General features: G+C 36.4%; 2 protein-coding genes across 3 annotated transcripts; one reads left to right on the forward strand and one right to left on the reverse strand.

Moving 5' to 3' along the window:
- Positions 1-3: 3 nt before the first annotated feature.
- Positions 4-13,545, reverse strand: LOC124638972 (centrosomal protein of 162 kDa). Its single transcript, XM_047176155.1, has 5 exons — positions 13,045-13,545; positions 5,730-6,288; positions 5,138-5,653; positions 4,460-4,671; positions 4-1,985 (listed from the first exon to the last, which is right to left on the reverse strand). The coding sequence occupies exons 1-5, from the start codon at positions 13,435-13,437 to the stop codon at positions 1,764-1,766; spliced, it is 1,902 nt and encodes a 633-aa protein (XP_047032111.1). The 5' UTR covers positions 13,438-13,545; the 3' UTR covers positions 4-1,763.
- Positions 7,633-12,731, forward strand: LOC124638970 (carboxypeptidase B-like). 2 transcript variants are annotated; one of them, XM_047176153.1, is made up of 10 exons: positions 7,633-7,786; positions 9,079-9,324; positions 9,403-9,594; positions 9,679-9,798; positions 10,103-10,236; positions 10,940-11,100; positions 11,183-11,305; positions 11,667-11,763; positions 11,987-12,133; positions 12,298-12,731. In XM_047176153.1, exons 1-10 carry the CDS (start codon positions 7,696-7,698, stop codon positions 12,535-12,537), a joined length of 1,551 nt encoding a protein of 516 aa, XP_047032109.1. In that variant the 5' UTR covers positions 7,633-7,695; the 3' UTR covers positions 12,538-12,731. The 2 variants fall into 2 exon arrangements, with proteins under 2 accessions (XP_047032109.1, XP_047032110.1); XM_047176154.1 differs by lacking the exon at positions 9,679-9,798.
- Positions 13,546-13,563: the final 18 nt, after the last annotated feature.

The raw sequence follows: 13,563 nt of genomic DNA on the forward strand, positions 1-13,563 counted from the left end.
AGGTATATGTAGGTAGGTATGGTAAAGAGTATATAAAATATCTTGCAGTTAACCTACTCGCAGGGAAAAGTAACTAAAAACATCGCTGGCCTTCTCATCTCGTATACACAATTTTTAAAATAAATAAACATAGTTTATAGTTTAGAAATAAATAAATAAATATTACCTACACATTTAGCACTCTATTCTTTTGTGTCCATCGTTTCAGTTTACTAATAACTACGACAATTCTTATCACGATTTAGTTAAATAAGTAGGAACTACACGTAATTATTAATGTTACTTTTTGGTGTTATATTTTATAAGACACAAGGCACATGAGCACTTTTTCCAACACTTTATTTAAATACTAACAACATACTGTAAAAGCAACGACAATATTTCAATACTTATAAAAATACCTTACCCGCTTCTTATCCCAACATTAAAATTTCTCTCCCTCGAAGTCTCGAAAATATGATCATTCCTTTACACTAGACTAATTGAAGATTTCAATAGCCTAGATATCTATCTATATCCTATCGTTAGTAAGGCAATTAACAGATGCGACAGGTTATTGAAATCCACAATAAATAGTTTACATTAACCTAGTGACAATATTACTAATTTATATTTCTTGTGGCAGTGGACACGAATTAGACCGCGTCGGTGATCGTTTTGTTTCCAATCGCCTTTTACTTTACATAATTTTATGTCTTCATTAATTTGCCCAAACTTCTATTTCGACTGTCGACTTTTGCCCTGGCTGCTAACCACAGTGTCTTCACATTGTTATTCAAACCTAAAGCTGCGTTTCCATGGTGCGAATGTATAGTATTTATACAAGTTTCAGCCAGCGTTACTCCGTGCACCAGGGATACATTTTCAAGGAACCAATACCCTTCAAGGACGGCAATTGCTTGGCTTCCCCATTTATCGAAGAAGGCCCTTAATCGACAAATGGAATATCAAACAATTAAAGAATTTTCTGAGATTCGTGCGCAGGTTTGTACCTTCTTCTTCTGTTGTATAAACAAACTCTTCTGACATAGATAAGTAGTAGAAATTTGATAGATTAAGAAAACATTTCGAAGTCACATATAGGTAAGAGATAGACAATAGTAGAAAAGAATGGCACCAATCACCATAACCCAAGTTAAATAGGAGGTACCAAAATCTGCATGACTAATTTCGATGTAAACGAACAACAATAAGGCGATTGACCGATCTGCCAAGCTTGTTAAATCACCTTAATTTACCGTAGTCAATTGTTGTCTCACTCTAACTTCTAATTAACTCTCTTAATCGTAACAGTGTAAAATTATCCTAATTTGTGTCAATTGACGGTTTGTGCATAGCGTAAACTAATCAAAGAAATGCTTATGTAACAAAAACTTAAATTGTAAAAAGTGCGCTTTGTATCACAATGTTCTATTGCATATTTCATTTATTCAGTTAGCTTCGAAATTGTATATTCTTTGGAACTACCAACATACCTTACTGTGCAGGTAGATTGCTAAATACTGTAGATTTTCTACTGTAAATTTTTAGTTTTTTTTGTTCGACAATGGAATGTTTAATATTATATCACATAAGAAAAAATCTGCTCCAAAATCACAACACTAACTCTTGTGTCATAGACGCTAAAGCAGAAATTAGGAGTAATAAATAGCATATCTCCTCCAAACCTTTAAAACATCTGAATGTAGATGCTACCGATGCACCAAATCAACAAAAACCATTCTTCGTAATTCGAAACGAAAAAGAAACAAATCAGACTAACCTTAACGATCCCTTCTACTCTTAGAACTATTATTGTCACCTCCAGCCAACACATCATCTTTCATGCCAGCCTGGTACTTCACAAGCTTGTCGTCTGCCGTTCGCAGGCGCTCCTGAAGGATTTCCACCGTCCTGTTAAGGAGTTTGATCTCCTCTTGAAGTGGGTATACTTGCATGTTCATCTGCATCAACTCCTTTTCGTGAGCCACTTGTAGAGTATGGAGCTGTGAAGAAATATTTGGTAACCTATAGTTATGGACGAAAATATAAATTAGAGATAACATTAGGAAGGAACCATATTTTTTGGCTAGTTTCTTGGACTGGGGTAAAGGAGAGCATAAAATTTGAATCAACCGTGAAAGTGACGAGCGTGATAGAATAATATTATAAATTCCCTATTATAAGAAGCACGTGTTAAAGTCGTCTAATCAAAGGAAAGACAAACCAAAAAAGATTAGCTCCTTTAGACCTCTTTGATGCAAAGGTAAAGATGCTAATTGAATGACGCGTGTTGTCAGTGAACTTGGGCCTAAATGAATTGACATTCACCTACCAAACATTTACTTTAGTAACGAGGTGATTGAACGCCCAATTTTGAAACCGGACAACCTTATTGCCTGACCCTATCTTGACGAGTCACATCATATGATAACTACCTAAATCAATTATCACGCCTTCAAACCCAAAGTCATCATATCATCAACTGTCTGGGCTTTTCTTAACTAAAATGTTGGAGTCGGCTTCCAGTCTAATCCTAAGTAGCTGAGTAGGTATCAGTTACATGAAGCGACTGCCTATCTGAATCTGAACTGAACCCCTCAATACAGTTTCCCGGGAGACACTGGTAAGATTGGTCGTCCGACTTTCCGAGTTCTTGCCTATTAAATGTATTACTTTTACCAATAAATTCGTTTAATTAATTATTTAATAAATTAGTTTTAAAGCAGATTATTTGTAAATCAGCTGTAATTTCCAATTATGTAAAAATGTAATAATAAGTACTTAGGTATGTTATTGCCGCTGCGGGTTGTTCGAAAGAGATACCGCGGCCCTGGTACATAAAAGGCCTATGACGGAACACGACGGTTTTTAGTCAGTAAGAGTCTGACACTCCCTCACCGCTGCTAACCCACAGCGGGAGGGGTCATTTGATGATTTTTGACGTCGGAAAAAAAAAAAAAAGGTATGTTATTGCCCATGTTTTCGCTCTTATCTAAACTCCGTAAATACGAATACAAAGTAAAGGAGTCACATGGCTAGTTTTTAAATTAAAACCTTATGTATATTAAAGTGCCTAACGTCGTGGTGGCCTAGTGGGTAAAGGACCAATCTCTCAAGTATGAGGGCGCGGGTTCGATCCCAGGTCAGGCAAGTACCAATGCAACTTTTCTAAGTCTGTATGTACTTTCTAAGTATATCTTAGACACCATTGGCTGTGTTTCGGATGGCACGTTAAACTGTAGGTCCCGGCTGTCATTGAACATCCTTGGCAGTCGTTACGGGTAGTCAGAAGCCAGTAAGTCTGACACCAGTCTAACCAAGGGGTATCGGGTTGCCCGGGTAACTGGGTTGAGGAGGTCAGATAGGCAGTCGCTTCTTGTAAAGCACTGGTACTCAGCTGAATCCGGTTAGACTGGAAGCCGACCCCAACATGATTGGGAAAAAGGCTCGGAGGATGATGTATATTAAAGTGCCTAGTGGGCAAAGAACCAACCTCTCGAGTATGAGGGCGTGGGTTCGATTCAGGCAAGTACCAATGCAACTTTTCTAAGTTTGTATGTACTTTCTAAGTATATCTTGGACACCAATGGCTGATAAAAAGGTGAAGGAAAACATCTTGAGGAAACCTGGACTATATAGTCTGAAATCACCAACCCGCATTGAGCAAGCGTGGTGATTAATGCTCAATCCTTCTCCGTGTGAGAGGAGGCCTGTGCCCAGCAGTGGGACGATAAAAAAAAAAGGCTGTAACTGAATATTAAAGTGAAGTCAGAATCAACATCAGTGCCTATTTTTATTATTTTATCTACGTATCATTACAATATTACCTATTCAATTTGGTTACGCATTGACCAACCGTGCAGAAAGTTTGCGGTGAAAATTTTATTTCCAACACTCACAGCATCATTGTATTATATTAATATAGTATTTTACTGTGGAAACTATGTACTACATAGCTACACTATCTATGAGAGTACAAATAATTTATAACATAACGTCCGGTTTTCATATTGTGACTTTTATGCTTTGTAACTTTATAATAATAGGATCTACTTACAAATGTGTTGTGAAATTGATACTCGTTTTAATTCATTATATATCAAATCATTTAAAGTACATATATACTACAAGTGCTTCTTTTTTAAGTTAACCGGCAGTCTACATGGTGTGCCCCTTTAAGAAGTGAAGTTAATGTTTGAGGTGTGCATCGGTTCTCCGATTCCGAGAAATCATGGTGAATATATTGATACGAATCATGTAACCTGGTGAGTCATTCAGTAACGCATAAGGAATAACAGCTTACCTTTCAAGTTGAGGCTTTAGCGTGATCATTTCAAACCTTCTAGCAAGTCTCTACTCATAATTTAATAGCCTAGCCTTTAACTGTGGTCCACACTGCCTGATTAAATGCTTCGCAAAAATGCTGCAGAACAATTTAAAACAAATTTATTTTATCAAAAAGTCAAAACTAACTTACATCCTGAATCCTCTTTTTCTTCAGCAATATGAATTCCTCATTCGTGCGCTTGAGTGAGTCTAGCAGCGAGTTACGTTCCTGCATCAACACTTCCTTTTGCTTCTTTATTTCCGTTAGTTCGGCTTCCATTTCCGTGTTCATCCTTGCCAATATATTCTCCGTCGATTTTGTTTTGTTCACCGTTTTCTTGTGAGGATTTAGATGCAGCAACACTGGAATAAATATTTAATTTGGCTATAAAATAATGAAAATGCATCACATGTTGGAATGTCATTTGATTCGACCAAAATGTTCGGAAGGATCCGTAAGGAATCAAAACCTGCTATGATTATGTTTCGAAAAATAAAATAATCCTGAACAAATAACAATAATTTATTGTCAACATCTAATTTATGACTCTACTAGAACTGAATGTTCAAGTAGATGAACGTTTTCTACTAATTTCGGTACCCACAGCTAATGTTTTATATGCCAATGATGTCACGCGAAAATCACACGTAAGCAACACAGTTGAAGTGTCGGTAATTTATTGTATGTAAATTAAACCAAAGTGGTTCCACGAAATGCAAAAGTGAAATGGTATTTGTATGTCTCTTGTTTGTCAACAAAAAAGGAAACTTTAAGCTGTGTTAGATCCATCAAGTTTATATTGTGACTCGAATTTATGAGCTCACGTACCTTCTTTTTCCTTTTGTAGATTACGCAAATTCTTCTTAAGCTCCTCAGTTTCCCTGTTGATCTTAGCGATAGTACGTTGCTTGCCAGTCAATTCAGTTTGCAAACCTTTTATTGTAGCTACTAAGTAGCTGTCCTCCTTCAATCTATTCAAGATTAGAGCTGAATTCTGTGACAGTCTACTAACCGCCGACGATGCCCTGTCTGGTTTTATAAATGTTTGCGTAGCTGTTGAAACTTTATTCTTAGCAGATGTTTGAGTAGCCGCATCGGTTAGCTGTGATTTATTCAATTTGCTTTTCAATTCAGTGTTAACTTTCCGATCATCCATAAGTTGCCTCTCAACGTCTATTATGTGACACTCGTATTTCTGCTTCATGTCAGTAAACTTTTCTTGTAACGTCAGTAAAATTCCTTGAAAGTGATCCTCTTTATCTTTTAGCTCTTGTTCTAATCTAGCAATACGTTCTTCTAATAGTTTTTTCTTATTATCCTCGACTGTTGAAGATTTTGCAGCCACTGCAACATTGTGTGAAATTATTAATCGATGAACTAAAATAATAAAAGTTTGCATTGATTTTAAGTGAATACTCGCCTATTAAAGCAGATACAGAATCTGGATGCTTTCGTTTCAATATCATCTCCATTTCTTTGACTTGTCTTTGTAGATCATGTATGAGCACAACGTCCTTTTCGTGCAGTATATTCAAATTTTTCCTGTCATTCCGTTCCTTTTGTAATTCTACCAGTATTTTGTTCTCATTTTCCTTAATAGATTTTAATTCCGTAGTTCTGAGATCGTATTCTTTGCTTAGTCTACCTAAAAATTTTTCGCATTCCGCTAACTTTAAGTCAACCATGTGTTTCTCTTCAGTGACTTGCTCTAACTTCTTCCTTAAAGCTTTATTATCATCATTTAGTTTTACATTCGTAATCTCTAAGCTTTTTGCTCTTTCTGCTGTATCTTTCAATTCCTCAAGCACGTTATCGTGTCTACAATTTAATGTTTTTTTAGGTGAATTCGTAACAGATTTCACAACTTTATATGGTTCCCGTTTCTTGGAATCGATGACACCCGCGGAGAAAGGCCTCAACTTTGGCTTACGTCGTATTTCAGTGTTTTCCTTAGCATTCTGTTTAGCATACTGGTTAACCTACAAACATGTTTTGAGATTACTACAAATACAAGTACATAGTTTCCCAGCTTTCTTATCTTTATTAATTGGATAGGCGAATGCTACTAAGATCTATAACCTCAGGTTTTCGAAGGCAAAACTTGTATAGCTTTCATATTTCGTGTTAAAGTGCCTATCTATATTTGAGACTAAGCCTCACGCTGGTAAAGATGAACTAAGCTCAACGAAGCAGTAAAGGCCGCGAAAAGAGCGTTAGGTGACTAAATCGGTTAACAAAGTGTTTACAGTAAACAAAGTTTGTCATCAGAGTTAAATAACTGCAACTTGGAGGCAATGACCGGGCATGGCGCCCGCGCACCTACGAGAAAAGTTGTCAGTCTGGTTCCAAACAAATACTGTACTTATAAGCGACGTGACGCATTTTTTGTAAACACGCCAGTATGGTTATTTTTAACATTGCGATCCAAAAATGTAAAAGCTTTTGAACATTAAATTGAAAATATCGGAAATATGCATTTTGATATTTTATGTGAAATCACACTGGTAGAAGGTACTTTATTATGCAATTAAGTTGAGAAAATTCCGCTTTATTGAACTTGATCGAAGAATTAAGTAACGGCTACAAGTTATACCGATATTGATGGTCCCAACCTGGGTATGAAGTTGGAATTCAAGCTGCTGTGCTAGACACAAATATTTAGATACATAATTATTAAATCTACACTGATGTAATTTTAAGATCTTTAAATTAATCTAATGCAATAAAATGCTAGTATTTAAAGAGTAGGTAATCTTTTTATTTTAAGAGTCTTCACCAGAGTTCATAAAACTAAAATCAAACGAAACTTTGGGAGCAACGACATTTTTCATGACTACTCTTAATCTATAATATAAAAATGAATCGCAAAATGTGTTGGTAAGCGCATAACTCAACAACGCCTGGACCAATTTGGCTAATTCTTTCTTTGTTGTGTAGTTCGGCCATTCAGAGAATGCGTTCCTGACACGTCGCGATTGAACTGACGACGTAACTTTGCAATGGCGTTGCAGTTACGATAAAAATATTTTTGCTGGTTGTTTACCGTTTTAACAATTGAGGAGCATTAAAACAACATTATTATATCAATAATCAATGAATGTTATTACGTCGTCAGTTCAATCGCGACGTGTCAGGAACGCATTCTCTGAATGGCCGAACTATAATCTACTAATCTGCAACAACTTTTCGAGATCACAATTCACAGAAAACTACCTAAGTCACTAGCACACCATTAACTCTTCAATGTTATGGAATCATCAAGTTAATTTCGTATAGCAAGCTATCAATACTGGCAGCTTGTTTATCGGAGCTTAAAAGAGGCAATCGATGTGCGCAAACGCATCAGTGTGATCACCTGCGGCAGAGCGCCCGCACCGTCAGTAGCAATGGGGTCCTTGATGAAGACGGTCGTGCTCCTGTGCGTCATATCCTCGGTGTTATGTACGCCATTCATCAATAAGCTACAGCCAGGACAAGGTATGGAAATAATGTATTGATCTTAATTGGTTCAATTCAAATTAATGAGCACAAGATCCGTTACCAAATTGATATTGATCAAGTTCTTTCGGTTCTACTTAACGGTGCATTCAAAAATGTTGCTTTCTTTTTTATTCGCAACTAAACCTAGTTCATTAGTTGCATTATTTTTATTTGAGTACCTATTATTATATTTTTTTCATTAATCTAAATCATTTATTTTACTGCTCATTTTGCTCTAGTATCTACAAAGTTCAAAAACATAGAAAACCAATGAATACAAAATAAACACAAATTCAACGTTCATTATTCCACATAGTTCATCTCAATTCAGTGCGCGATGTCGCCTTCGAGATGCGTGATCGAAATAAAATATCGAAAGTCGCGGAAACCCTTGGTCAGGTTCGGTTCAAGTTCGACATCACATACAGAACCGTTAGACCGGGCAAGATCGGACCAGTCGCGAATGGAAAACAAGCCGTGGCCAGAGAAAGTCATTAAACATGTCACGGGAGACACGAGCCTTGCATTTTAATATATTCTATTATCAATTCGCTCTGTGTCGCTATCGATATTTCAAAACTTAACACAGTGTGTGAACGTTCGTATCCGCTATAAATCAATAAAGAAATCACTTCATTAACTCCTTATGCTCGCTTGAAGTAAAAGTAGTTCTTTTTATTTTAATATATCAAGATTAGAAATTTTAATTTTAATAAAACAGTTGCAGCTCTGTAATGGGCTTGGATTCCTCGATTTTCTCAAGTTATATATGTTTGTACACAATGTATTTAAATAAATTCTGCATTCTAACAGGAAAACCGAATAAATAATATTTTCTTTGTGATTCATCAAAATCGATCATGTTTAGTTTTTGTTGCCATCGATTGCCTGCAAACCTATTAGGTTCTGTGTTGCTTTTAAAATATCTTAAAGCGAAGCTCGAATTGACCTTGTTTCTAATGCTAGCGTTTTTACCATTCATTCCCATGGAAAATAAAAATGCTAATCATAATATTGTTTTAAAACAATGCTCATCAGAACCCAGTCACATATAAAATAAGGCCATGAAAAAACAAAAGGATACGTTACCTAACAATCTAAAAAGCGTGCATACAAAGCAAAAAAACATACATTAGTGCAATTTTACTGGTCGTTAGGTATAAATGAAACATAAGAGACACTGATGATACATAATAAGTCACGATTCCAAATCAATTAGACGCAATAATGCAGACATAATCGTAATTATCGCTGATATGAATGACCTACTCACAAACAACTTGTTATAGAATGGCCTACTCGCAGCTCAGTTAAACAACCGTATCATCAATTCGATGAGATTGAAAATGGGACAATATCAGACACAGTTGCTACTGAAGTCGCAGCTAATGAAGAAAAAGCGCCTGAAAATAACAAACCTAAGGCAAAAGAAGATGACGTAGAGAGAATAGACTACAGCGGAGCCCAAGTTTGGAAAGTATCAACAAAGAAATCAAACGCACACCGTGTTATTAATCAACTCGCGTCCGAGAAACGTAAGCTAAATTCTTTATCCACGACCATTGAAAACCTGTTTTACATTCCCGTGAATCAATATTCAATCTTTGTTTTAGTCATAGCATCATGGGGAGGCAACCACACATCAATAGACATTCTTGTGAAACCGAAAGCCGTAGAAAACGTAACTGCAACCCTAAAAAATAAGGACATTGCATATTACATCATGATTGAAGATCTACAACAAAGAATCGACGAGGAAAATCCACCCTTAGATGAAAATGAACTGGAGTTGCAAGACAGACGAGGTTCGTATTATTAATGGAAAATTCCCTTCAAGCTTTTGAAGATCGATTAACAATATTCCAAGGGTCGATGTAATTTTGTTCCAGCAAGAGCTTACAATTTTTGGCGTTACAGGGAATCTCATCGCCGACTAGGTTTCATTAGTGCCTACATGGGGTACAATTCTCTCAACCTTCCCATGGAGTATTGGCCAAATGCAAATTGGGGTTCGTTGTTGTTGTTCGGCACCGAATCTGTTGTTATGCACTGTCTTTGTTTTAATATATTCACACGTGTCTTTATCTAACTTTTGGATCTGGATTGTGTCAATTAACATTTTTATTAAGTAAAAAGTTGCTAACAATTCAAAGACCGATATATTTTTTTTCGAAACGTTACTTTGTCACTAATCCGGAAGCAAGAGAACTCTGAAATTGGGAGCATCGTGTGATTAAACAGAATTAAGAATGATGGTAGAGGTTGAGAAGAAATAGTTTTTAACGATTATATTAATTTAGTATCTCATTTCAGGTCATCGCATGACATGGAAGCAGTATCATAGACTGGAAGATATTCACGGTTTTTTGGACTACTTGGCAAAAACGTATCCTTCAATCGTTAGCGTTAATAGCATAGGAAAATCTCACGAAGGCCGCGACCTCAAGGTAAATGTAGTTGAAAATAGTTATTGCCTTGAAACAAATGCTTCGTCACATAACTTTTATTTGAATTATAGTTTCGTATAACTTATTTTCCCTTAAATGGATTTAAATTATGACTGTATCGTAAAACAGGAAAGTTTGTATGAACATTACTTCGCTTTTCACACATTATTGTTGGCATGACGGAACATCAATCACCTCAATTTGCGATATTAGCCATTATTGTGATGCCTTATGAGTTTATGACATGCAACCATATCAATAAAGGAACGAATTTGATTGACAAAATAACTAAGAGTTTGCACTACTTTTTCCACGCTATGCGAACGCAGTGTTAATAAGCCGATGTGCGAAAATGTAATGAACTACCTAAGAATCACGACAATACGCTTATTTCAAGACGATTCGAGTTTAATAAAACATTTTGGAGATAAATAACCTGGCGTGTTGATTGACGAACGAGCACTATTTACTGGCGTGGCACCAAATTTTTTTTACTTCCAACTTCTACTTCTCTCTTTGAACGAATGACTTCTACTTGTCTTGTGAACTTGACTTCTATTAACCTATCTACGATTTTTAGTAAATAAATTATTTTTCTACGAAAAGTCAAAGATAGGTAGGATATAGAAAATACGCACGCAGAAGCGCTCTTCCTAAGCCTAATTCAAGGATTAGTCACTCTCACACCTAATTGTTGTTCCAGGTATTACGCATTTCAGACGGCAAAAAGACTAACAAAGCAGTGTTTATTGACGGCGGCATCCATGCGCGTGAGTGGATCAGTCCTGCTGTCGTTACATACTTCATTAACCAATTTGCGGAAAACTTTGATGTCGAATCTGACGACATTAGAAACATTGACTGGTAAGAAGAATAACAACAACATAATAGAAGAAATAAAACGGAAGTTGTCTTGCACATTTTTTATGTCGATTATATTTTCTAGGTATTTCTTGCCAGTAGTGAATCCTGACGGTTACGAATATACGCACAAAACGGACCGTCTCTGGCGTAAGAACAGGAGAGGATTTGGTGGTTGTGCCGGCGCAGATCTCAACAGAAACTTTGGGTAAATAGTGTTCTAGCCGACCCAGTTACGTGCCGAGCCAAGGCTAAGTATAAACTATAAACCTCAGCAAACTAAACGACGTGCTTACGTTAAATAATGACAAAAGTTTTGCTTTGTGATAATTTTGTTATGTCACGGAAATGGTGTGCGGTAGGTAATAGACACCTAAATTAGATTAACTTTTTATTTATGTATAGCGGTAATTTTATAGGTGCGGTCTATAAACCTTGCCGTTCAGCAAGCTTGGCACGGGGTTGAACCACAATTTGTCGTATATTAGGATTTCGGCCTAGGCTGGGCTGAAAAAATTAAAGGTAAGTGGCAGAAGTAGTTTGATAACTGAAAATATTTCTGTTCTCAGATATCAATGGGGGGGCAAAGGAGCGTCAAGATATCCATGCAGTGAAATCTACCGCGGCAGCGGGCCGTTCTCTGAACCAGAATCTAAAGCAATTGCTGTAAGTGGTGGATTTATTTTTTCTTCTAATAATCCAAAGGAAGGCTCGAAAAATTAAAACCTTTCAGCTCTAACATTGCATAAACTAAATAGTTATAACCAGGTAATGAAATTGAATGCAATTAAGGTTAATGACAATGCAATTTCACTCCCAACAGACTCCAGACAGTCACACCCACTTCACATAAGTAATATTGCTAATGGCATGACAATTTTTTCCACAGCAATTCTTCAAAAGTACTGGAGCAGACTTCTCCGCATACCTGACATACCATAGTTATGGACAGTACTTGCTCTACCCATGGGGCTATGACAATGCATTGCCGCCAGACCATAAGAACCTTGAAACTGTGGGCAAGATGATGGCTCAGGTAAGACAATTGCTATGTAAGGTCTTATCCAACTCAAAACTTTTCAATTTGTATTTTATGGATTAATTAAAGTAAATGAATCTTTCTTCTTCTTCTTATAAGCAACCATTTGACTTCTTTTTAATAATAAACTAGAACAACTTCAAATGAACTTTTTCTTCCAGGCTATACAAAAGACTGGAGGATCAGAATACAAAGTAGGATCATCAAGAGGGCTTCTCTACCCAGCTGCTGGTGGCTCCGATGACTGGGCCAAATCATTAAACATCAAGTACACTTACACAATTGAATTGAGCGACACTGGCCGTTATGGCTTTGTGTTGCCAGCGTCATACATTGAGCCTGTTGCTAGGGAGAACTTAGCTGGCTTAAGAGTTCTAGCAAGCCAAGTGAACAAAGAGTAACATTAATTAGACAAAGTAAGAATATATTATTTATTTTAAGTTAGCATTCCTAATCATGACATGAATGTACAAATGATACTTAAGTTGTCCTTTTAAAAGATGGGACCTTTGAAAATGTACTAAAAAAAGATGAATATAAGACTGTTCAGCAGTAATATTTAATTAAATAAATGTCTATGAAATCTTTGACTGTTTGAAAGTTTTTGACTATATGAACCTGACCATTCCATATAGGATGGATTGTACTACAGCCAACTTTATCCATAGAACACTTAAATATGATAGATACAAGATACATTAAAATTACTAAATATTTATTGCTGCCACTAATTCCTGCAGGCTTTGCCCCTACCCTCGAATGGAGCCATGCTTCTGAGAACTATATTATTTAAACATAGGTTGCCATAGGAGCTCCAGATACTTCATGGTTGGTGGCCTATCATAAGAAAACCAACAATGTATGTTAACAAAACTAGTTGACTACAAAAGTAAAGCAGAACACCTTACCTTAGTATTATTATCCTTATGGTCCTTATCCTCGTCAGTCTCATGAGGTTTTGTTACTTTAATTTGAGGAATAGCACCAGATTCACTTTTGTTAGGACTGCCAGCATTCAGTGCCGCCGCTACAGGGCTACTTTTTAACAAATTCTCAGTCTCCTGCGCCATTTCTTCTGCCCTTTTGAGAATAAGTCCAACATCATCAATATCTTCACTCAACACTTTTTCTGACTTATCAGCGGCAGACAATTTCTTAATTTCATTGAATATCATTTTAATTTCTTCATCACTATCCTTGTAGGCTTCACAAGTCTTTTCGAAATGCAAAAATTCTTTGGTCGACATGCTGTTATCGTTCGATCCTGTATCTTGAGTTAGAGTGACTAAACTCTGTGCCATGGCGTTTCCAAATCAGAAAACTATGTAACAAATAAAAGCGTCCAATGGAATTGAAGTTTTAATAAATTATGTGCAAAATTCTTCGATTATTTTTCCTTTCAAATACAATTTCCGTTGCTAGGCAAC

Source organism: Helicoverpa zea, chromosome 18 (assembly GCF_022581195.2).
Source record: "Helicoverpa zea isolate HzStark_Cry1AcR chromosome 18, ilHelZeax1.1, whole genome shotgun sequence".
Lineage (NCBI taxonomy): Eukaryota > Metazoa > Arthropoda > Insecta > Lepidoptera > Noctuidae > Helicoverpa > Helicoverpa zea.

Excerpts from the sequence above, each read along its gene's own strand:
- LOC124638972 (XM_047176155.1), bottom strand. The coding sequence starts at position 13,437 with ATGGCACAGAGTTTAGTCACTCTAACTCAAGATACAGGATCGAACGAT. Across the intron at positions 6,289-13,044 it reads ATAAGGATAATAATACTAAG|GTTAACCAGTATGCTAAACA; the intron begins GTAAGGTGTTCT and ends ACATGTTTGTAG. Across the intron at positions 5,654-5,729 it reads TTCTGTATCTGCTTTAATAG|TGGCTGCAAAATCTTCAACA; the intron begins GCGAGTATTCAC and ends ACAATGTTGCAG.
- LOC124638970 (XM_047176153.1), top strand. The coding sequence starts at position 7,696 with ATGGGGTCCTTGATGAAGACGGTCGTGCTCCTGTGCGTCATATCCTCG. Across the intron at positions 7,787-9,078 it reads TAAGCTACAGCCAGGACAAG|AATGGCCTACTCGCAGCTCA; the intron begins GTATGGAAATAA and ends AACTTGTTATAG. Across the intron at positions 9,325-9,402 it reads TCAACTCGCGTCCGAGAAAC|TCATAGCATCATGGGGAGGC; the intron begins GTAAGCTAAATT and ends TCTTTGTTTTAG.